Source organism: Haemaphysalis longicornis, unplaced genomic scaffold (assembly GCF_048455015.1).
Source record: "Haemaphysalis longicornis isolate Haplotype H1 unplaced genomic scaffold, Haemaphysalis longicornis Haplotype H1 scaffold_938, whole genome shotgun sequence".
In the NCBI taxonomy this organism is placed as follows: Eukaryota; Metazoa; Arthropoda; class Arachnida; order Ixodida; family Ixodidae; genus Haemaphysalis; species Haemaphysalis longicornis.
The window spans coordinates 1,539-25,545 of NW_027526467.1; the positions used below are offsets into that span (position 1 = coordinate 1,539).

At 46.8% G+C, this 24,007-nt stretch overlaps 1 protein-coding gene across 1 annotated transcript; it reads left to right on the forward strand.

The window, feature by feature from the left end:
* Positions 1-601: 601 nt before the first annotated feature.
* Dbct (Dihydrolipoamide branched chain transacylase E2) lies at positions 602-23,661 on the forward strand (the record flags this gene model as incomplete). Its single annotated transcript, XM_077685917.1, is given in 6 exon segments — positions 602-692; positions 5,875-6,182; positions 11,837-11,914; positions 18,481-18,672; positions 20,779-20,850; positions 22,416-23,661. Coding segments are annotated over 6 exon segments (909 nt in total), but the record flags the coding sequence as incomplete, so codon positions are not given.
* Between the last annotated feature and the right edge of the window lie 346 nt (positions 23,662-24,007).

The window sequence follows — 24,007 nt, forward strand, 5'->3', positions numbered from 1 at the left end:
TACAAAGATTACAGTATTATGGCCAACGCTGTTCTGTCTATTGTTTGACCAAAGATGGCTAATTACCTCTACTTATCTTGGGCACTAATTGACCACTTAAAAAAATAATGACATATTTGAAATCAGTGGGGGGAAAGCAGGAAGTCTGACAAGTTTCACAAATTTTACTTCAAAATTAAAAGAAGTTGTTTTAAGACCAGTAGTGTCCCCCCCCTCCACTGCACACTGGCATTCAAGGGATGCAATCAAGTGGAACTTGAGGCCCCACCGTACAATTGCACAGCCACTAATTGCCCAAACAAGATTCTGTGGCGTCATAGGGAAGTCGCTGCTTCATACATTCTCTGTAGTTCTTGATTGTTTCCCTGAATTCTGTGATGAAATCGGTACCGTTGTTATGGGGACAACGCAGTCTTCTTTAGGAGCCAAATTTGCATTCCGTATTCGTGACCCCTTCAACTAGGTGCTCCTTGGGTTCTGCACAAATCTTTTTTTTTTTTTTTGCCGTGGGCGTAAATTTCTCTTGCTCGCGTCCGCTTGTAGTTGGAGCTTGAAGTGAAGCAGCAGTTTGTACTTTCCCCCCTGACCTCCCCCCACACAGATCCCGCTGTCCGACGTCAAGGGGACGGGCAAAGACGGCCGGGTGCTGAAGGAAGACGTCATTCGCTACATCGAGCTCCTGCACACTTCCAGTGAGTCAGCGGGCCTTGCTTCTGTTTTTGCTCCCTTCTGGCCTTTGAGTTGCAGGCTGAGGGAGGCAGATGGGTTCTTGGGGCTGATAAATGGTCAAGATTGATTTGATTGTAGGGTTTAACGCGCCGACGCAACGCAGGCAATGAGGCGCGCCGTAGTGGAGGGCTCCGGATTAATTTTGACCACCTGGGGATCTTTATCGTGCGCCGAAATCTCGTACACAAGGGGCGTTTTTGCTTTTCGCCTCCATCAGAAAAGCGGCCACCGCAGCCGGGAATCGAACCCGCGACCTCGTGCTCAGCAGCGCAACGCCTTAGCCACTGAGCCACCGCGGCGGGTATAAATGGTCAAGAAATCGTTTTCCGAAAAATGGCGTCTTCAGCATTCACGGCCATCAGTCTGCAAATTTGCTCGTCATAAGGCGCCAAATTGTATTGTAAATAGCATTTTACAGTGCACACTGTACAGCTCAGTTCGCACACAGAATTTGATGGTGAAACGGCGCTTTTCTTGCAATTCAAAGCTAGCATTTCGCCCTCGGATATCGCGGCACTGACAGCAGGTACAACTGTAATTTCTGTTTGCTTTTGATACCTAAACGTGTGGAGAATACAATGTTGGAAACAAATTTTTCAAATGGAGGCTCTGGAAAATTATCCTTGTGCTCAATTGACACCACCTCTGAGCCATTTCTGGCAGAGCGTGGGAGGAGTGAAGTTCAGTGTGTTGTAAAATGACCAAAAATAGCTAAATTGAAGAAATTCTTCCAATGTTGTATCCTTTAGTCATTTGTCTGGCTAGCCATGGGGTAATCACCATTGTGTATGCACTAGTTATTGTGTAATTGTGACCTAAATTAAAGGCAATTAATCACTAATTATCTCAAAGAATAACTAACTTAGGAAAAATTTAACTGCAGATATGAAATCAGCGCAAAAAATTCCACAATGCTGGGCAGTTTCATTAAAAATTGTTGGTAAATAAAAAAAATAGCTCTAAGGCCAGTCCGTCCCCTTAAACCTTCCTCCCAAAACGCAATGGGAGTTTATCCTTGATTTGTATGCGTGTCGCCGCAAGAAAAAAAAATATTGACAGTCCTGTGGCAGCAAATGACCAAAGCTGCCATCTTTCTTTTCTTGCTGTGTGTTGCGAGCAATACTGGTGTTGCTGCCAAGCTGTTGCAGCGTGCAGCTTTAAATGTATGCTGACGTTTGTGCTGAAATGCGTGGAATTGTGCAGCCATCCAGCGCAAAAACATGACCTCCTCAGGCTATTCATCACCCCAAGGGGATATGGCCTACAGCAACAGATACACAATTGCAGTGAATTAATTGCCAAGGAGGCTGTTTCGTCTGATACACTTCAAAAGTGTGACCTTGTCATGAGAGAAAAAATTGAAGCGTTAGCACATGCTGTGAAGCTGAAAACCTTGGTTCAACTGAGCGGGCCTTGTGTGCTGAATGGGTGATGGATGGCAATTTTCCGCAGTGACCACTGCTTGCAACTGTTGGGGGTTGGTTGTCGTCAGCGTGGAAGCCGCTCCTTGACAGAGCGATGCGCGAATAGTGTTGGGAAGTGCAGCATTCTATAAGCAACACATGTGGCAGCCCAGAGTCAATTTGTTGTAGGAAATGGGCAGCGGCAAGAGGTGCCGGTCGTCCGGGTCAGGTTCTCAGAGATTAGTGCAACAGTCGCACACATTTTTGGGCCTCGTAACGTGTCGGCTAAGAGCACTATTGACACAAGTGAAACTCAATGCAACTGTTTAAGGGGGAACACTGGTTTTTAAAGGAGCCATGAAGAAAAATACTACAGTCTACGCCCGTTACAACGGACCCTCTGAATCTGGAAAAAAACGTCCGCTGTAGCCGAAGTATGCAGTATCCGACGGGGGGGGGGCTATGAGCCCTACAGTGGGTACTTTGACCGATATTGCATGCATAGTACATACACTTTGTTCTTTCTACACGCCTGCAGCACCTCTGCACAGTGTTCGCGCGAGGGCAAAGAATCGCGTAAACACCGTTTTCAAAACTTAGCACCGGCACTTTGCCTAGCGCATGTGGTCAAGCGTGTAAAGACGCAAGATGAGCTGAGCAAATAACGGAAGAATATAACTAGGCGCAATTATAAACCAGCTATAAAACATCAGTCGTGCCCATCAGCATTAGCTAGGCTCTTTTAAATCCCCTCACGACGAGGCAGGTTTTCCCGAAACCGTTCGCCAACAAATCGGATCGCTGCCCGACGTTCCCTCAAGGCAGATTCCACATTTTTAGCGATTTTATTCTGGTCATTGAAACAGATGTAATGAAATAATCTGATGACAGTCAGCTGTAAAATCGAAAGTTAGACCAGTTGGACTGCGCACGGTTACCGGCAGATTGCACACAATGGATGGGGAACAACCCCTACTTGAGGCATTTCTTACCTTTTTCACCGAACGGAACGGGAACGATGCATGCGTGGGAATAATAAAAGCCGAACTTCACTGAACCCGAGTTTTTTATTACATAAAAAAACTGACGAGGGCAGACTCGCCTCCGAGTGCACCACTTCATTCGATTGCCCTGTTTTCAATCTCACCGGAGTCGCGTTTATCGGCAGCGGCCTTGTTCTTGACGGTACAGCGGACACTGTGCTTAGACAGGCCTGTACTTCTGGCGATGTCAGCCTGTTTTTCCTCGTGTTCAACAGCGTTAATTACGCTTAATTTATCCGACAGTGAAATCAGCTACCCTGCCGCTCATGCCGCTGGTCGCACAAAAAAAAAAAACCACTGGCTTGGCTTGGCTGCGCCAACGACCCGGCTGCCAGCAATGTTGCCAGACATAATAGTTTTCTTGTCAAAATAAACGAAAAAGCACACCGGGCGCCGGCCCCGCGGAAGTCCGCTATAAACGTTCAGTCGAAACAATTTTCGCCTAAAATCTAGTCTGTTGTAGCCGATAGTCTGCTCTAGCCGGGTCCGTTGTGAGCGGAGTGGACTCCATTTAAAATGCATGGGTACCAGACAAACCAACAGAAATGGTCTGTTGTAACCGAAAGTCTGTTGTTGCCGGATCCGCTGTAACGAGCGTAGACTGTACTTCGTTTAATTTGAAAGAACTAGGATTGAGTATCTCACTCAGCTCCATTACAGCCACAAAAGATGTTTTTTTTTACGAAAAAAAAAAGCAAGAAGTATTTAAAAACTTTCAAATTTTACGCCACAGTGATGTGTTATGAGCAACAATGACGTCATACGGGCCAACAATAAAACATAATTTTCAGTGCGTCAACTGCACGTTAGCATTCAAGTGATGCGGTCAAATGGAACTAGAGGCCCCATTACAGACGTCCAGTCATGTGTCGTTGCGACAGGTCAGTTGGGCAGCCGCCAATCGCACAAACAAGGTTCCGTGACGTCATAGAAAAGTTGCGGGAAATTGGCTAGGGGGTCGCGACTGCTTCACACGTTTTCTTTATATCGCCGTTATTTGTTCGAAGATTGTGATGATATTGGTGTCATTGTTATCGGGACTAAGCCATCTTTCTAATAAACCCACTTGTATTTTGTCTTCATGGCTCCTTTAACCATGGAAGTTTATTTTTACAGTTATTATGATGAGAATGGGGGGATGTATGTAGCTTTTCATTCTGGTTGTGGATATAAAGTCTGTTTTTGTGTAAAGCTACTATGTTCAGGTTTATTTGGATTTTTATATTCGATTTCTTGGCAGCTTTTGTAAAGAAACTGCTGGAGAGATGCTGCTGAACACGATACCAGCGAACTGTGCGCAAATCAAGGAGTGCAATAAGACTAACATTGTCACCCTATCTGGTCTGTAGCAGAAGTCGCGGCCATTTGAAGTTTGGGCCTGGAAGGCAGAACCGAACTTTTTGTAATTCCCACCTTTCAAGCCCGAAATTAAATTGGTCGCGACTTCTGCTACAGGCCAGATAGGATGATAATGTTAGTCTTATTGCACTCCTTGATTTGCGCACAGTTCGCTGGTATCGTGTTCAGCAGCATCTCTCCAGCAGTTTCTTTACAAAAGCTGTCAAGAAATCAAATATAAAAATCCACGTAAATCTGAGCATAGTAGCTTTACACAAAAACAGACTTTATATCCACAGTCAGAACGAAAAGCTGCATATGTCCCCCAATTTTCATTATCATAACTGTAAAAATAAACTTTTTGATGAGAGACCCATGTGCCCTCTAAGAATAAGTTGTTAGCAATGCAACAGCTGTTGGTGTTGCTGGGTTGAACTTTGTTGCTCGGTTGAACTATAGTCTGCTTTGTTCTGTATACTCAGGTGTCAAAGGCATTTCACCTCTTTCACTCAATACCTACTTCCAACGTCTGTATGTTAGGGAACTGCAGGTAGCATGTGACCTCCGTTGTGGGTCCTCACTAGTGTTGAGTGTTGTAATTTTTCGTGTTGGGCTTGACGTGCGGCTTTCCCCCCTCCCCCCCAGTTTCTTTGTCTCAAATGCACTGATGCCTGAGGGCCATTCTTGCCTTAGGCAGTGTCCTTGATAATTTTGGGACAAACTTTACCGAAATGGAAGCTGTAGTCATTGATTCCGTATCCTAGACCATCCGGGACATAAAATTGATGGTAGCTGTTGCCACCTACGTGATCTCCGTGAATGGTTAACTTGAGGCACCCACATACGTGTGGGAGGATGGATAGATGCAGTAAGCAGTGGCAGCAGTGGCAAACACAGGAAACTGGAGAAACAAGAAACGGTGAGAAAGGAAAAACTGCGCAGTACAAAGCGCAGAGAGTGAAAGGTTAGTCCCCGTTGAAAAAAACGCACTCCCACTACAAAGGTCCCGTTCTGGTGGAAACACCGAGCACTAGTGAGAAAGAGAGAGAGGGAGAAGGAAATTAAAGGTGGGAAGGGAGAGGCGGTGCAGTACAGAAAACAAAGACTGGGGCTCTTCGATTTACAGTTTCGGACTCACCGCGGATAGTCCTCGTGTAGTCCGAGGATTCCCCAAAGTCATAGGGATACACGGGAAAATCAAATGCCGGACTGCTTCTCGGGGAGTCCGCGGTGAGTCCGAGACTGTAAATCGAAGAGCCCCGCTGAAAGTTTAGTCCCCTTCGAAAGCTACAACGGAGGTCCCTCTCGATGAGAATGCAGAGGCCGAACACCCTGAGAGTGGAGTTCATCTTCCCTTGCAGAGTCGCCAGCGACGCCCGCCAAGGCCGCCCCGGCACCAGCGCCAAAGGGTGGCAAGCCGGCCTCTGCGCCAGCGGTGGAGCGCCAGCCGGTGCGGGCGACACCCCTGCGGGTGGCCGAAGACCGGGTGGAGCCCGTGCGGGGCATCCGGAAGGCAATGGCCAAGACCATGGCCCAGTCGCTGGCCATCCCACACTTTGGCTACTGCGACGAGGTGGACGTGTCGCGCCTGGTGACGCTCCGCCCCATCCTGAAGCCCTTCGCCGAGCGCCAGGGGGTCCGGCTCTCCTACATGCCCTTCTTCATCAAGGTGGGCCTCCGCTCTGCTAGGGTTGCCACCTGGCCGGTTTTTGACCGGCCCGACTGGTTTTTAGGTGCGGAGTACCTTAGGACCGCCTATTGTCCGTCCGCATCCATGCGCATAGCATTTACAATCGCAAAAAATCACACAGGCACCGGCGGGATTCGAGCCTGTGTCTGGTAGACCAGACTAAGTTAGTGTCAGTCGTCTTACCCACTGGGCTACGACCGTGAGTTAGTATACCCAGGAGCCAAACAGCTTAGTCCCTCGCCTGTAACGGTGCGGGACCTCCCCGTCACCTTGGGACCTCCCAATGCCCGTCCGCGTCCATCCGTGCACACACCACCATCAAGCGAAATTCGATTTGAGCTATGAGTTGCAGTTTCATTTAGGGAATAATCAAGGTGCAACTCACGGCTCAAATTGAATGACGGTCTGGGCGCAAATTGGATGTCACTCGGGGCGCAACTTGGATGTCATTTCGAGTCCCCGTACTCCGCACCCTCGCCATCATCCACGGAGTGGAGATGCTGCCATTTTTAAACAGCGGGCCGGTTGCCGGTCCATACCTGAAACCGGCCGTCATTTGCCGTTTTTTTGGCCGTCCTGTGACGATTACGATCGTTTTGGCATTTTATAAGCGTCAATTCAGCAACTACGGCGATAAATATGTGCCGACAAGCTGCGCAAAGACGCGGGAGCAAAGAAAACACGTCACGTGTTTCCAGAAAACTGCATAAAGATTTCCTTTTTAGATACTCTTAGTCACTTTCTGCACAAATTTTCTTGATTTCTCACTTGGAATGAATGACTGGAATTGCGTGGCAAAAAAAGCACGTGGCGTCTGTTTTTTAACCCAAATTCAACCTTCTACATACCCCCCACTCCCCCCCCCGAGGGCCGGTTTTTTTTTTTAGGGGAAAGGTGGCAACCCTACTCTCCGCTGCCACAAGGGACTGAATTGAGTTTGTTTCACGACCGCGTTCGAGGAAGACCAGGTCAAAAGCTGTCGAAACAGCTTGAAGGACCCTGGCCCGAAAGAAGGCTACCAGAAAAAGCGGTTTTGCCTTCCAGGCCCAAACTTCAGACGGTCGTAACTTCTGCTACAAACCAGTTCGAATGATGATGTTAGTCTTATTGCACTCCTTGTATTTGTGCACAGTTCACTGGTACCTTGTTCAGCTGCATCCCTCCAGCAGTTTTTTTTACGAAGGCTGTCAACAAATCGAATATAAATCTAAATAAATTTGATTGTAGTCGTTTTACACGAAAACAAATTTTAAATGCACAACAGAATAAAAAACTCCCAATTTTCATTCTCATAACTGTAAAAATAAAGTTTTTTTGTTCAAGACCACTGTGCCCCCCTTAATCGCATCACTTGAATGCCAACGTGCGTGCAGTCAACACACTGATACCTGCGCTTTTAAAGATGACCCACAGTGTGGTGGCATTACACTGACATCACTCCTGTCCGTGTATGACATCACTATAACGCGAATTTTAAAAGTGTAAATACTTCTTGTATTTTTTCGTTTGAAAAACTTCTTTCGTGGGTGGAATGTGGCTGAGTGAGTAACCAAAGGGTAGTTTTTTGTCATTGAACAAGGTTGTTGTACATTCTCTTCATGGCCGCTTTAAAGGAGCCATGAACGCAAACTACAAGTTTGTTTTATTCGAAAGATTTCATGTTCTATAGTGCCCCCAGCGCTTGTCCGGAAGCAAACGATGCTTTATTCACTGCGAAATTAATCAGTGTAAGCTAAAATTTTTATTCTCGCGCCGGAACGTCTGCTTCAATGACATTTGCAATGACATCATAAGAACAGGTCTTTCAACTAAACTTGGTGTGGAGCGGAGACTTGCTTACTGTTAGTCAACCTAGATGGCGCCACCACACCGTGGCAAGCCGTTTTCTGCCTTTAGTTGGTTTGTGACCGTATTTGTACCTGGCTTGTTTTTGCTAAGGTAGACAATAATCGTACCGTGAAACATGGTGCTCGTTCAACAAATATGGTCACGTAAGACACCGTCGCTTGCGTCAGTCAGCCAGTGTCGTCTGAGACAACCCCAAAGCCCCACAGTCCTGTGCATCTAAACCAAGCATAGTGCGTGCAGTACCAACAGCAGTACGCATCGGTACTTCCATGTTTACGTGTGCCTTCGTAACTTTCAATGTTTTTGACACCACTCTTACTGCTATAAAAATAATGTGCCCTAAATTTAAGCACAAATAGCTCGTTTGGCAAATTAGGAAAAACGGGAATGGTTATGCGACCCACCAGCTCATTTCCTGCAACATAACCTATGATGTCACATGAGCTAAGCTCTGCAATTGGCGGAGGCTGGCACAAGCAGACGCAAATTAGGTAGAGCTTACAAACTAGACGAACGAGCGATTTGCGCTTAAATTTAGGGCACATTCTTTACAAAGCAATAAGAATGATGGAACAAACAGTGGAAGTTACGAAAGCACATGTAAAAAACATAGAAGTTCTGATGCGTTCTGCTGTTCGTACTGCGCACAGCATGCTTGGTTTAGCTGCACAGCACTACGGGGCTTGGGGTTGTCTCAGACGACACTGGCCGATTGACGCAAGCAACGGTGTCTTACGTGACCCCATTTGTCGAGCGAGCACTGTTTCAGGGAACGAATATTTTCTCCCAGAACAAAGACAAGCCAGGTTTAAATGCGGGCAAAAACAAACCAAACGCTTGCCACGGTATGGTGGCGCCATCTAGGTTACGGAACGCAAAGAAACGCGGGAACAAACCAACACCGCTGTACAGGGTGGAGACAACCTTTGAACGGTCCCGTGCCGCCGCAATTGGGCCAACGGGCTCAACGCGTTATTCTTTTCGTTTCCCACGAGACCTAGCAACGCGAAACAGACAATATGATTCAAACTTCTTCAGTAAACCGCGTTGTGGCGATAATTTTAGCGCAGTTTTGACACAATGACTTGCTTCGGCGGCGAGCGAGTAACCGAAAATGGCGGCGCCAGCGTATACGTGTGTCTACCCTGTACGGCGGATACGTGAATGAAGGTACTCTAGGCTGCAGAGCGGTCGGTTCCTGTGATGTCATTTGGGACCACGAAAACGCACGATTGAGCGGGAAAATCAAAATTTTAACCCAAATTGTTTAATTTCTCGGTGAATAAAGCACCGTTTGTATCCGGACAAGCGCTGGGGGCACTATAAAACACGAAATCTTTCGAATAAAACCAACTTGCATTTTCTCTTCATGGCTCCTAAGGCTGTGGGACCTTAATTTTCTGTATAACACCTGTCATGTTTTCCCCAAAAATCTCCAGGGAAAAAACAAGTGCACACATAAAAGAGCTACTTGCTGTGGTGGTTCAGTGCCTAAGGCGTTGTGCTGCAGAGGCTCCTTTTCAGATAGGGGCGAAAATAGATTGAAACGCTCATGTGTCGAGATCCCAGCACACGTTTTTAAGATCCCGCTGTGGTGGAAATTAATCCATAGCACACCGCTATGGTGTGCCCTGTAGCTGACTTTAAGGTTTCGTAGGTTAAGAGTGTTAAACCCGTAAAATTGGAATTTCAAGAGTGACAGAGTGGGATGTCTCAAAATGAGAAAGTGAGGAAGGTGCATTTCAAATTTGAGATCACGGTAACTTTTACTCCAACAATTTCAATAGCAACTGTTGGCTCTGCTCTTCGCAAACATAAAAAGGATGCGTACTGCGTATGTGTGACAGTAACGAGATAAATAACTGTGGAAAGTGTTAAGTCATGATAACTCATGAAAAACAGTTTGGGAAGAGCACATTTGTAGGGGTGTGCGAATATCAATTTTGTAATTTCGAAGCGAATTCGAATAATAAAAACAAAGTTCGAATCGAATCGAATATTTTTCGAATATTTTTTGAATACGAATACTTATTGTTTTTTGTAAAATTAATGTTTTCACCATCTAGAGACACAAAAACTGCAACTTTATTGCACAACAAATCATACAAAGTAAAATTACGAATTGCACAGTACCATTGCACTCAACAGGTTAAGATCTGCACTCGCTTAAATGTTAACATGGAGAAAGGTGAACTGCTCGACATGTTCGGGGAGCAGTGACAACCTCCTGCTCGTCACGACTCCACCAGATACTGAAAACAGCCGCTCACTTGAGACACTAGTGGCTGGCATGCCCGAGCCCGTGCACATTGCCGCGCGCTGATACAGTAAAATCTCGATGATACTAATCTCGCGGGACTGCGAAAAATATTCGTATCATCCGAAATTCGTATGAACCAACACATACCAAAAAATTGAGCGCTGAAAAAAGTTTTTGTTTGTTTCTTCTCTTACTTTCGCGTGAAGAAATTCGTGATTCTTTCTGCTTTTTTTAACCCCCATGTCGCAAAGCAGTCCTTTCTGGAGCACGTAAAGCTTCGCGCTCGTCTCCTCACTCGCTGTGCCCAAGCTCGCTACACGCCGCAACAGTCAAGCGTGAACCGCATGGTGCGTTTTTGCACGCGATTCGCTCGCCTCGGCTCTGCGAGCGCTGTATTTTCACGCCCGCATCGACGATTTCGCGCCCGCGGTAGCGCCTACCTCGGTCAGAAAATGACGCACGACGTGTGCGGCAGAATGGAGGAGCCTGACTACTTGCAATGAGATCGAGACAGCCGGCTTGGCTCCGCCGGAGATGGTTAGGCTTAGCACCCCGGCAAATATTTTACGGGCGCTTTCTAGCGGCGCGGATGATGTTTTGTAGTACCGTTTTCGCATGCATTATCAGCTCCTTCACCTCACAAGCAACTTCGTGTCTCCCTTGAGCCGCATTTTAAAGAGCGGTTAGAAACGGTCGCTCGAGCCCCCGCACCACTTCGCGGCTGGAGCCGACGCCATGTTGATGCCGCCGGCCGCGCCGCGCGCAGCGTGGGGGTGGTTTTCCGGCTGTGTCAGTGCATGTTGGGCGTGCGCAGAGCGTTTTCGCGAGCAGAAAACAACAGCCCGGCCGTTTCTGGAGAGAGAGTGAAAAACAGGGGAGCGAGAGCCGTCACTTGCTTGTTCGGCAGTCAGGTGCCTCGCCGGCTCGTTCGTATCTTCCGCCGGGCCGCCCAGGTCCGTTTGTAACAGCCGAAATTTTTCCCATTGCAAACAATGCAATTTCGCCGGGACTGTTCGGAAATTCGTATCATCCCGAAATTCGCACCCCAAGAATCGTATCACCGAGAGTCCACTGTAACTACGAATAAACACCGATACAGTCTGCGAAAGCACGTACCGTTCGCTGTGTATATGCTTCGCGACTTTGCTGCTGAGACACGCTCTTGATTAATTTTTTTTTAGTTTTGGGTGGTTCGAATACTTCGAACCATAAATGTGTCGTTCGAATCGAATCGAATACCAAAAAATTCGAATCGAATATTCGAAGTTTCCAATATTCGCACACCCCTACACATTTGTTATTACCAAACCTCGCAAACTGTGTGTCCTTCTTTGCGCACTTTCTTTCGGTGCTTATGCAAACTACACATGCACTCTGCTAGATATTACAAGGTGAGGTGAGCTTGAAATTGAGATCGAAGTGTCGCATACCTCGCCAACAAATCAGGCGCAGGTTACCCGACGTCAGTGGTGAGTGCTTAGACAGTGAGTGACGCTTGCCCCCCCTCGCCCCCTTTTTTTTCCAGGCCCTGTCTGTATCGCTGATTGAGTACCCGATTCTGAATGCCTACGTCGACGACAACGTTGAGAACATGACCATCAAGGTGAGCCACTCATTCCGTCTCGCGTTCTCCTACCTTAGGGCAAAACAGTTTAGCAACATCCTGGCATTGCCTGGGACTGTGGGTTCCTTACAAGGGCAGAGTGAATGCCACCGAGAGGCATTTGTGATGGAATGTTGGAGAGACCAAGGAGTGCTCAATAGTGAATCAGCAGGGGAAGAGAACTCCTTGGCTGCATTCGCCCTTAAAGGGACACTGAAGTGATTTGTAAACAATGCGGGATTACGAGCGCAAACTGTAGTCCGGAGTCCCTGGGCCCTGTTTTGACCACTCTGTGCGCATTTACGCGAATTTATTTAGTAGAAAAATCAATTCAAAAATGCTGTCCTCCTCTCTTTACGCTCGCCCATTTTCTGTGGCGTTTTCGTGTGACGTCAGCAGGAGAGGAGCTGACAATTGGCTGCGCTACTGCACGGCTCGCCGACCTTCCGCGACCGAGTCAGTCGGCCCACCGTTTAGTCCGCCGGCCGCCAACGGGTCGTCGCAATTCACTCGATCAGTTGAAACTAAGCCACAACACGTTTGGGAATGGAAGAATGCGCCTTTATTTACTTCGTTAGTTTGTACACTGTATCTAGCTCCAAGTCGAGGTCGCTTCACACAAGCGCTGCACAAGCGCACATGCGACGCTTCGCTGACTGGTACGCCAGTAGGAAAATATAAGGCCTCTTGAAGGGGGAGAAGAGTGAGCGAAGTCAATATAGGTACTAAGGAAATAAAATCAACTGATATTTTTAGCGTACAGCGTAAAACTAGGGTGCGGGAAGCACTTTTTTGCGCTGGGCGAACAAGCAGAGCGGTCAGCAGCACGACTACGCATCTGCGAACGCTTTCCCGTCTACGAAATGCAATTGCTAGACGTGAGCTATTGTGGAAACTCGGGGGACGCTTACTGCACAAGCGCAATACAACAAATAGTCACCTAAGCTGCTTGAAATACTAAAACTAAATAAAAGTGTAAACTGGTTATACATTATACACCTTATCTTTTCCATCGCCGCCAGCGGCCCCCTGTGGCCTAGTTGTCTGGGGTGCTAGGTATGTCATCGCAAGTGTTTTGCCAGTCACAAGTTCGAATCGCCGCGGGTACATGCTTTTTTTTTTTATGAGTTAACTTTTTAGTTTTTCGCCGATGTTTTCTATATTCAGTTCACCTTTTTTCGGGCCGCAACGTTCATTGCTCCACGAACTAGTCCACAGAACTCGCGCAGGCTGGCACTGCCGCGCTAGCGAGTTCTCGTTGGCGTGCTGTTGCCATAAGCACCGACTGCTTGCGGGCAGTGGGCACAGGCCAGAATCAACAGACCCTTGACCTGGTGCGAACATGCTTTTTACGATACAGGCATGAGTGAGGCAAGCTCCAAGTATGGGGGAAAAGCACATGCATTTGAGCGTCTGCGGGGACGCGGAGGGCGTTCATGCACTGCGTAGGCCTCGGCTAGTGAATGCTACGATTCCAAGCCATCCTGGGAGGCTTATCTTATGCATTTTACAGCCGACAACATGGCAGAAGCGCGGTACTACGATAACTGGGATATTGAGAATGCCCATCCAACGACGCCATCGAATGTCAAACGTGTTGTTTTACAGACCGAAACCGAAACTTGTTTGATTGCTAACCTTGGGCATCGTCCAATCACGGCTCCCCCTCCTCCCAACGTCACAGCTTAGTTTGTGCGGCCGCCACAAACCGCGCATGGTAGTTTTTCTTCTTTCGCGCTATGTAAAATAATTACCGATTTGTCAACCGGATAAACGATGAAAAGTGTGCTAATTTGAGCCAGTCTACACAGTGCAAGCAAAAACGGGAGCTTGACAAATTCACTTCAGTGTCCCTTTAAAACTTTTGGCAGTGGCTGTCCCTGTCTGCGACACCACCTCTTCCTTTGCTGTGCATGCCGTCATTTCACCTTACACTCACCATTGTTATGAACAGCGAAGCTGTTTAGCAAATAGTAATTTTTCGTGTCCACAGTTAAAAATACCAAGAAATTGCCGAGCCCGCGCACGTGAGCGTGGGCTTCGCAGCGGTCGCTCGGCAGTTTACAAAACCAAGCAGATGCTGAGCGCTTGTGTGTGTGTGCCTCGCGATGGCCGCCCAGCGTCCCCGGTGCATGTTTGTCAAGCCAAGCATATTAACTTAAGAAGATTTTCTGCCAAGATTGGCAGGAAAAAAAAATACTCCAGCGTTCGCTGTAATCGTGGCAACACTTGCTTGGATGGAACGAGAATTACACGTCATAGCATACGCCCTTACAAGGTGATGTCAAATGATTATCCCTTCCAAAAATATGAAAGAAGCCCACAGTTATAGCAACAATCATTGGAGTAAAGGTTGTTGCGGCAGCGAAGAAGAAGCACATCGGCTGCAATCGTGGACTTAAACCGCGGTGATGGTTGTGAAGATTCCTGGTTTCATGCAGCTTCGCCATCTTCAAGTCTTACACGTTCATGTGAGCATCCTTCAGTTTTTTTTGCAATTAGATTTCTTCTCTGGTTTGGTGATAGTCGGTTGAGTGGGATAGAATGCTTAGTTGGTTGATCCTGTCTAAATCGTGACCATTCATAACTAATGTCGTGTTAAAAATTGCTCGTTGGGAATTCAGTGACCGCCGTGGCTTGGTTGTGGTCAGGTAACCAGAATTATTTCCTGTTTTGTTCATAGGAAGTTCTTTAGCTTTTTTTTCCTCTCACACGGACAAGTTCATTAAAGAAACACTTCTCAAACATAGCGATAATTGCTAATGAAAAATTGCTGTATTTTTCTTCTTAGAAAACGTAACTGATTATTGATCACTTGCAGTTACATGAACGCCTTGCAATATCACCTAAAAGTCAGCGAAGGGATTCAATCGACGGGACGTGTGGTTGAGTTGCTTGCCTCTTCACATTTGTTGTTGGCCCACAGCGCATCATCTTCCATACCATCAGGGCACTCCAGAACTTCTTTTCCCGCACCGGGAAACCTCCCTTCTTTGGGCCCATGAAACACACGGCAATCCCTGTTCACCGCCCAAAAACCTCTCGTTTTCACCTGTAGCGCACACGCACTGAGCCAACCCTGAAGTGCCGCCCAGCCGCGTGGTTTCCACGTGCATCAACGCATGCTTCACGACTTTCAGTTTAAAACCGGCTGTGTAGCTCATGTACTGGCCCGTTGTAAGACGCACACCAAGAGCACAAAAAAAAGGCCAGAACACCGCTGAACAACAAAACCACATGCGTAATGGCAAAGTTGCAGTAGAACAGTAACATATATGTTACTGTTTTTGTGCAGACTTGTTAAAGGGAAGGTGAAGCGGTTTTAGAATTAAAAGAAAAGTTGACTAGCAGCAAGTACACATTGAATAGTTCATGTGTACGAAATATTTTCGCAATACATGCAATAGAAGCGGCGCAATGAGCAAACAAAAGTGGCCCGATGCCCCGCCCCCATCTCGCCGCGCGATGCCGGAAGACCAAAGAGCGCGGGCGAAAACCGGCTGAAAAACGTCATACCTGGACTTCCGGCCGGATCGGCCGCCTCGGCCATGCTCTTTTCGCCGTGTTTCCTTGGGAATGATACTTGTTGTTGTTGATAGCACTCGTTTGTACAATTTTCGTGTTCAAAAAGTATGCACGAACGCCAAACGAGGCATACATTATCATGCCGTATTCCTAAGCAGAATAATGCCACGCCGGGATGCTTGATAACATACGGAAGCGACAGCCGAGGTGGCTGTGCTTGATGACAGAGAATATACTACACTACGTTAAATACTTTGTAAACCACTCCAATGCGGTTTTTTTTTTTTTTTTTTTTTTTTGATGCGACGGACGTGAATGTTCACATTAGATCCTAGATTTAGGAAGGATGGGGAATACTGCTGTACTTTGGCCGGGGATGTTTCGTTCCATTCCAGAAACCAAGTCACATATGTTCAGGAAGTACTTGTTTCGTTAAACGCGTCGGTTTTCTTTCCCTATGGGCTCAGGACAGTGTTCAAAAAAGCAATTTTTTGGCGAAACTAAAACAAGGGGCCAATCCTGATAGAAGTTCTCTCCCGGCTAAGAGGTAAACAGTATTCTTACAAAGTAAAAGAACCAAGACAACCAGATTACTTATTTTGCAAGTATACATGTCACGATAAGGTGATGTTTGTCTGGAATTAAAAAAAAAAACACCACTCCGAACCACCACCGTGCTATAATTTGTGTTGACTGCGGGGGCCTAATTTTTTGCCCAAGATTCCGTGTGGCTGCATATTATAACCTGGCAAGCACTTGTTGTCACTGAACCTCAAGTGTGCTCCAGTGATAGTCGGTGATATATATAATGATGATACTAAAAAAATTAGGAGCGAAGAGTAAATATACGGCCTCTGTCCGACTAGCGCGATAAATGCTTAAATCTAGAAATGCTGAAACAGGCCAATGATTCATTATCACAAACGTTTGGTGATTGTTACCTAAAGTAACGTAACTACAACGTAACTGCCTTGTCCGACTGGTCTGTTAATTATAACGAGGTGGCCGTAATATTGTAGCAGAATGCGCAGCGCACAAGCGAAAATCAAGCCCTACTTCAGCCAATAATGCTGAGCAGGCACTAGTATGCTGCAGTGTTTTCAGAATAAATGCATGGGAAGCAGTAAGACACCACTCATCGAAGTGCAGCTAGCAATCGCGGAGGCGCTGTAGCGCCGCTGCCGAAATGGCGCGCTTGTGGGTCTGTACGGGGATGAGTAACGGGGCTGAGGTGGGCGACAACGAACAAAGGAAATATGGAAGCAGAGTCTGCTTGTTGGTTTATGCGTGTACCGGCAAGATGTGTCTCGCATATATGTTTACAGCGCATGAACGCTATTTTTTCGCGCAGTGCAGGTGCGTGCTTTTCGCTGGTAGATTGTTTATAAAACGCCCATTAATCTTCGGCATAAATGGTTTTGTGTATAATAAGAAACAGTTAAGGCAGTACCTAATATTAACTTAAGGTATAAAATCCCCCTATGCTGGTTGCCTAATTCAAAAATATTTTGATGGAACCCACTAGTCGACGTCACATCACAGTCACTGCTTTGGGGTTCTCTGTCGTGTAAAGCAAATTTAAGCTCCAAGATAATTGAACCAACAGCACGGGAAATTATAAAACAAACTTCCAGTCATGTGCGAAAATTAAACTGCAAGCTAAATTGCCGCAAAGGCAACCGTGTGATCGTTCGCAATGCTTCCGACAACCCGCACAGCCGAAGGGTGTCCTCCTTTGACGTCATGACGGGCGCAACCAATCAGGGGCGTCAAAAGACGAAAAGCGCGCGTCTTTCAAACGGGGCCGCGCTTTTTGCAAGATAAATGCCACTTGGACTCATGTACAATAAATTTCAATGTGATATTCGGAATCAGCGCGCAAGAAACTATATAGCTGTTAATCTAACTCAAATTTTTTGGAAAGCGCTTCAGCTTCCCTTTAAGGAACCCTTTGCCTGGTTCCCTGCTGGCTTTTTCATAGTAAAAAAAAATTAGCAGTGGCTTTGCTCGGCTATGCCAGGATATACGTAGCGTGAGCTAAGGTTCAGCTGGTTATTCTTAAGTGTCCTGGTTGTCTAGGATTAACTGATTATCATGCTTGCTGCTGCTAAAACGATTTCCGATCTAATCCAATCCAATCCAGTCCAGTCCAGTCACTGCTCCTCGCACATGCGCAGCACGGCTCTCCAGAAACCACGCGAAATGGCTATTGAGCGCTCCGGCCCACCGTCAGACTTGGCTACTATGCAACGGGGGTGCACAGCTGGGCAAGGGCTAGCGCCAGTGCGTCTGCCGCAGCTATGACGCCACTCCTCTGGAATGTGCAGACCCAATTCTCTACACACCCATGCTGCAATTGGATTGGATTTCCAATCCAATACAATCCAATTTAATCCAATCCAATCCAGTGCTCCTCGCGCTTGCGCAGCACGGGCCTTCAAGGTCCACGTGAAACTGCTCAGCCTCGGCCAGTCTAGCTTACGCTGCGAAATTCCCTGAACGTAGGCTGGACTAGTCCACATCATACAGTTCTACAAAAAGCTGGTGCATGCCGACAGCATTGCTGCCCAAACCTACCCATTTCAGGGCCCGTTTGAGGTTGTCCCCCACAGCCCAAAAGAAAATAATGCCCACTGTGGGGAATGTTACAGCATTTACTAGTGGATATTCAACGAGGTCTCTTGTTAGGAACTAAGGGAAAGGTTTTGCCATTACACACTGAGTGGAAAGGGGAGATGTGATCTCAGCCTGAAGCGGTGTTTCGGTCAGGGGGATTCCCTGCAACTGTCTCCAGGAACTAAGGGAAAGGTTTTGCCATTACACACTGAGTGAAAAGGAAAGACGCGATCTAAGCCTGAAGCGGTGTTTCGGTCAGAGGGATTCCCTGCGAGTGTCTCCAGGAACTAAGGGAAAGATCTTGTCATCACACTGAGTGCGAGAAGACATATCTAAGCCTGAAGCGGTGTTTCGGTCAGGGGGATTCCGTGCGCGTGCCTCCTCCCAACCCTTTGTGGCCCCTTCTCCTCCCCACTGATTCACAGGGCTGCCACAACGTGGGCGTCGCCATGGACACCCCGCAAGGCCTGCTGGTGCCCGTGGTGAAGAACGTGGAGTCCAAGAGCATCCTCGAGATTGCCGCCGACCTCAACCAGCTGCTGGAGCTGGGGAACGCGGGGCGGCTGCAGCAGGACGACCTCACGGGGGCCACCATTGTCCTCTCCAACATTGGCACGGTGCGTCTCCCTTCTCCCTCTCTCACCCACCCATCCACCGCGGTGGCTCAGGCCAAGTTGCGCTCCAAAGACATCGCGGTTTCCATCCCGGCCACAGGGGTTGCTTTTCAGATGGAGCCGGAACAAAGTGGAAATGCCCATGTGTGGAGATCTCAGCGCAGGTTAAAGATACCGTGCACATGCCGTATTTACTTGAATCTAACACGCACCCGTTTTTTGCAGTTAGAAGAAAAACGCCATGTCCTTGATTGTAACGCGCACTGGACTTTCATTATTCAATACAAAAAAGCTGCTTTTTCTCATTTGGAACAAGGAAGGTTTATTCCAAAGGTGGCACGAAATGAAGCGTGCCGGTCATTGCTGGCGAGACAGTCACCACGACGACTGTCCGGCGTTTTCTTTATTGGGGTAACCACAAGCAAGGTATAATCAAATTGGTGGAAATAATTTTAATTTAGCACTAAACTTTTCGAAATCCCAAGGGTAGCGGTTCGTGGTGTAGAAACTTGGCACTACAATATGGGTTCCAGTCACGTGACCTGCAGTCCTTGCAGGTACTGAAACTGCTGAAACGTTCGTTCACTTATTGAAAACCGTTTAGCACGAGTATTTGTGCAAGTCTGAATTGGTATTTTTAAACATTCTTTTGAAAATTTAAAGCGGTGCTGCCTTAGTGTGTTATTTTGGTGGGGCCGTCGCTATCCGCACTCCTAGTGCGAATGTCTTTTAAAATTGACCGCACTCCTAGTGCGGATAACTGTTTATGAAACTGACAACCGATTTTGGTGGACTGCTTCTCCTCTAGCTCGTACGAAAGCGAGCGTTTTACATACTAGGGTAACCATAAATAGTTTTTAAATATTAAACAGGCAGAAATTGTAATTTTGCACTAAAATATCTGAAGTCTGAAAGGTTGCGTCGTGTGGCGCGTAAACGTGGATTTCAACGCGTGATTCAAAAACTGCATGCAGGAATAGGAAAGTTTGCACATTATTGTTGTTTTAGCCGGGAACAAGTTTTTAAGTCCCTTTTTTAATCTCACGTGCAGTTTTTTTAAAAGAATGTCGCTGCACAGCTCACTGTCATAGTTTCCACCATCCTTTATGGCGGGACACGTATGGCTGGTAGACCTGAAAATTTCGATTTCAGAAGTTCTAGGGCGCTATCAGCAAGGCCGTTTCGGATTAGGGTGTTTGAAGCGATGCCCATTCATTCGAAGTAAAAAAAAAATATACTCAACAAAAAGCGGTTGCCCCTCCCTTGTTTTTTTTAAAACAACTTGTTTTAATTTTCGAGTAAACTTCGTGAACTTGTCACTCTTGCTGCTTTTTTCCCACTGATTTTAGATGTGACACTAGTTTTTCAGTTGGTCAATTAGTTCCCAACATAATTAGAGATAATTAGCCAATATTGGTCAAACAATAGACAGAGCAGTTTTGGCCATAAAACTGTATACTTTATAGTTTCCAATGCTATTAGCACTGGTGAATGCAATAATCGAAGCAGTGTTTTGATGCATCGCTTGGAATTAATTTTACAGCACATTAAACTCTGCTGTTTGAAATGGGCATTCGAAATGGTTCCTTGCCACTGGTGCCACCAAAGTTTAATGAGCTGTAAAATTAGTTCCAAGCGATGCATCGACAAACTGCTTCGATTATTGCATTCACCAGGGTTCATGGTATTGGAAAATGCAAAGATTACAGTTTTATGGCCAACACTGTTTTGTCTATCATTTGTGCACAGTTTCCTGGTACCTTGTTCAGCTGCATCCCTCCAGCTGTTCTTCTACAAAGGCTGTCAAAGAATCAAATACAAAATTCCAAATATATCTGAATGTAGTCACGTTACACAGAATCAAATCTTACATCTACAATCAGAATCAAAAACTACATATGTCCTCCAATTTTTATCATCCTAACTGTAAAAATAGTTTTTGATCAAAGACCCATGTGCCCCTTTAAGGGCCATTTCCCCCTAAGAACTCTTTTCTGAACACGGTATCAGTACAGGCTGGCTGGCTGGCTGTTCCTTTTAAATATGTAGCAACCCCCTTTTCTGTGTTCCTGACCCTGTCCCCATTCTTCCTGTTGTCGCCCTGTACAGGTTGGCGGGACGTACGCCCACCCCATCATTACCAAGCCCATGGTGCTGATCGGAGCCATAGGGGCCATCAAGGTGGGTCTTCAGTGCTTTTAGCACCAGCTGGCACCGTGCTTATGTGATGCCCTCTTCTTATCTTTACTTCTTCTCTGTATCCCGCTTTGCGTGCATGGGTGTACGGCAGGCTAGGGTGGCTAGTAGCGCCTTGGCAGAGAATTGTAGACGGGGGTCTGACGATTATGTGTGGAAAAGAATAGAATACCGCACTCATATAAACGTGCATTCTGCAGGCGTTCTCAGATAATAAATGGCACCCTGCCATTGTCCCTGACGAAGAAAGTGTATGACAGCTGCATCTTATCGGTACTCACCTACGGGGCAGAAACTAGGAGGCTCGCTAAGAGGGTTCAACTTGAATTGACGACGACTCGGCGAGCAATGGAACGGAAGATGACAGGTGTAGCGTTAACGGACAAGAAGAGAGCGGAGTGGGTCAGGGAACAAACGCGTGTTAAGGACATATTAGTGGAAATTAAGAAGAAGAAATGGGCCTGCCCAGGGTATGTATTGCGAAGGCATGATAAATGTTGGTCATTAGGGGAACAGAGTGGATCCCTAGAGAAGCCAAGCGTGGCAGGGGGCGGAAGAAAGTTAGATGGGCAGATGAGATCAAGAAGTTTGCGGGGATAAATTGGTTGCAGTTAGCACAGGACCAGGATAATTGGAGATTAATGGGAGACGCCTTTGTCCTGCAGTGGGCATAGATAGGCTGGTGATGATGGTGATGATGATAAACGTGCTATCCATCCGTTCTCTGGGAGACTGGTAGCATGAATGTAAGCACACTGTCCACATTTTGAAGTTGGTATGGGTGAGGTGTTCAAGGCTTAAAAACCCTGTTCGTTTCCAAGTTCAGCTGCGCCACTGGCTTTGTCATTTAGGAACAGGGGGGGGGGGGCAGCTGATAACGAAAATCTTGTTGAGCCCATTTCATTGAAGTTTACAGTCTGTATCTTGTGGTCCGAGGTATTGTGGCCATCATCTCGGGGAATTTTTTCCTTTGTTGCGCAAAATTGCTTTCCAGATTGCCATTTCCTTTTCATCATATCACTCCGTTGCTTTGGCTGTAATAGCATGACTGAAATAAAATAGAAAAAGCACTCTTGCAAGTGCCCCTAGTTTAAGTCCTTCTGCACTCTCAATATTTCGTCATGCACATGAAAAAGTATGCGTTCGCCTCAAGTAACGTTCAGTTGTGAATGAAACCCCTGGATGGGAACTCCTCCACAACTCCCTTTTCTGTCTTTCCAGCAAGGGAGTTACTGCCACAGTCAAATTGGTTCTGAGAAAACAACGCACAATGCTTGGGAACATTGGCGAAAATGGTCGGTTAGGTGACTTCAGATAGTGACAGTTTTGTAAATACTGTAGGTACAGCTATAATAATTTGCAGGTACATTCTTTGGGGCATGTAGACTGCAAATAAAATTAATACTGAAAATTAATTTTTTGGCAAATTTTCGGTCCTCGAGGCTTTTGTCCTGTGATATGTCATCTAACAACCGCGCCCTTCGGTGATGCCCCACGGGCCTTGAAGGCATTGAAATGAGTAAATTTTCTTTCTGCCGTCCTCCCTACAGAAGCAGCCACGATTCGACGAGGAGGACAACCTGACCAAGGCGCACATCTTGCAAGTGAGCTGGTCGGCCGACCACCGGGTCATCGACGGGGCCACCGTGTCGCGCTTCTCCAACCTCTGGAAGACCTACCTGGAGACGCCCGCGCTTATGCTCATCCACCTCAAGTAGACCGCGAGTGGTCCTCGTAGACCGCGAGTGGTCCTCGTAGACTGCAAGTGGTCCTCGTAGACCGCGAGTGGTCCTCGTAGACCGCTCATCCGCCTCAAGTGGTCCACGACCGACTGGGCGTCACGTCGTCCATACAGCAGAACAAGCTGCTGACAGTGACCGCTTAAAAGTCCCCTGGTGTCGTCGTGTTGCGAACTGTTTAAAGCAGCTTGCCTACCAAGTGCAAATGACAGTGGAGGGCATCGATCAAGCGTTCTGTTCGGGGCCACGGAGACTTCATTTCCTCGCCCCCCTCGAATAATAAGGATGTGCTTTCTACTATGGGGCAACTGAAAGCTGAACTGGGTAGTTGGCGCATCTTGCGTTTGTGTAGCTAAATTCAAATGGAAAGTCTTTCGCATTTAAATTGGTAAAGGCGGGAGGAAACAAGGTGAGACTGCGTCGACCAAGCTTGCGTTCTGTGTATGATAGCGGGCTCCACAGTGAGATTTTTCTCTTTTTTTTTTATACGGGCGCATTTTGTGGTTGGTTTTGACGGGCAAACTTAGCGATGCGTGTGTGTTTATGCGTGTTTATGTAGCTAAAAATTTTGTTACATTGCGAGGGTATCATCAAGGTGAGATATTGGCATTTATTGCAAACAGCAAAGATTGACTAACTTTGTGTATAAGCAAAACCAAGTTTTGCATCGGATACAATTGTGATCGACTGTTCTGACGATCATAATTCTTGCTTTGCTAGTGTATGTTGTTGTCTTTAGGCAACCTCGATGCAGATCCTGTCTTCTGCAGTGTTTTGCTTTTTCTCACCGACAGGCAAAAGCTGGTGTTTCTCGCTTGAACAGGAGATGCCCGATTAGTATGAGTCGCCTCTCTCTGACATAGCGCTCTGACAAAAAAGCCTACCTGAACTTAGTGCAAACTGGTTGCATCAATTAGCATGCTCTAAGCTGTGCCGAATTTCAACTGTCTACGCATTCCCTGCTGATGTTTTGAGTTTGGTTACGTCTGATGTGAAGAAACAGTTCAAATACCTGAATACAGTCGTGAAATAAAGCTTCTCGTTTGACACGTGCAAACAGTACCTTCCGAGCAGTTGTCTTGGGAATGTTCAGTGCGAGTGCTTGTAGGTGACTTTGCAAGCTTTTATTCATTGCAGCCCAGTGAGAAGGTGTAAGATTGGTTGGGATGGCTTTTTCTAGAATTATTTGCTGTGCAAACGCACTCAGATTACGGATGGAAAGCACAGAAGAAGTGCTTTGGAGGGACGAGGCTGCATTACGATGTTTATTCCATACCACTCGTCTGTTGCAGGACACAAAACTGGTTTGACTCTATTTTGACCAAACAGCTGAAGAGGGCATCAAACTGAGGCTTTTAATGAGGTCGTGAGATTACATTTGTAATGTCGCTACCGCCACTACT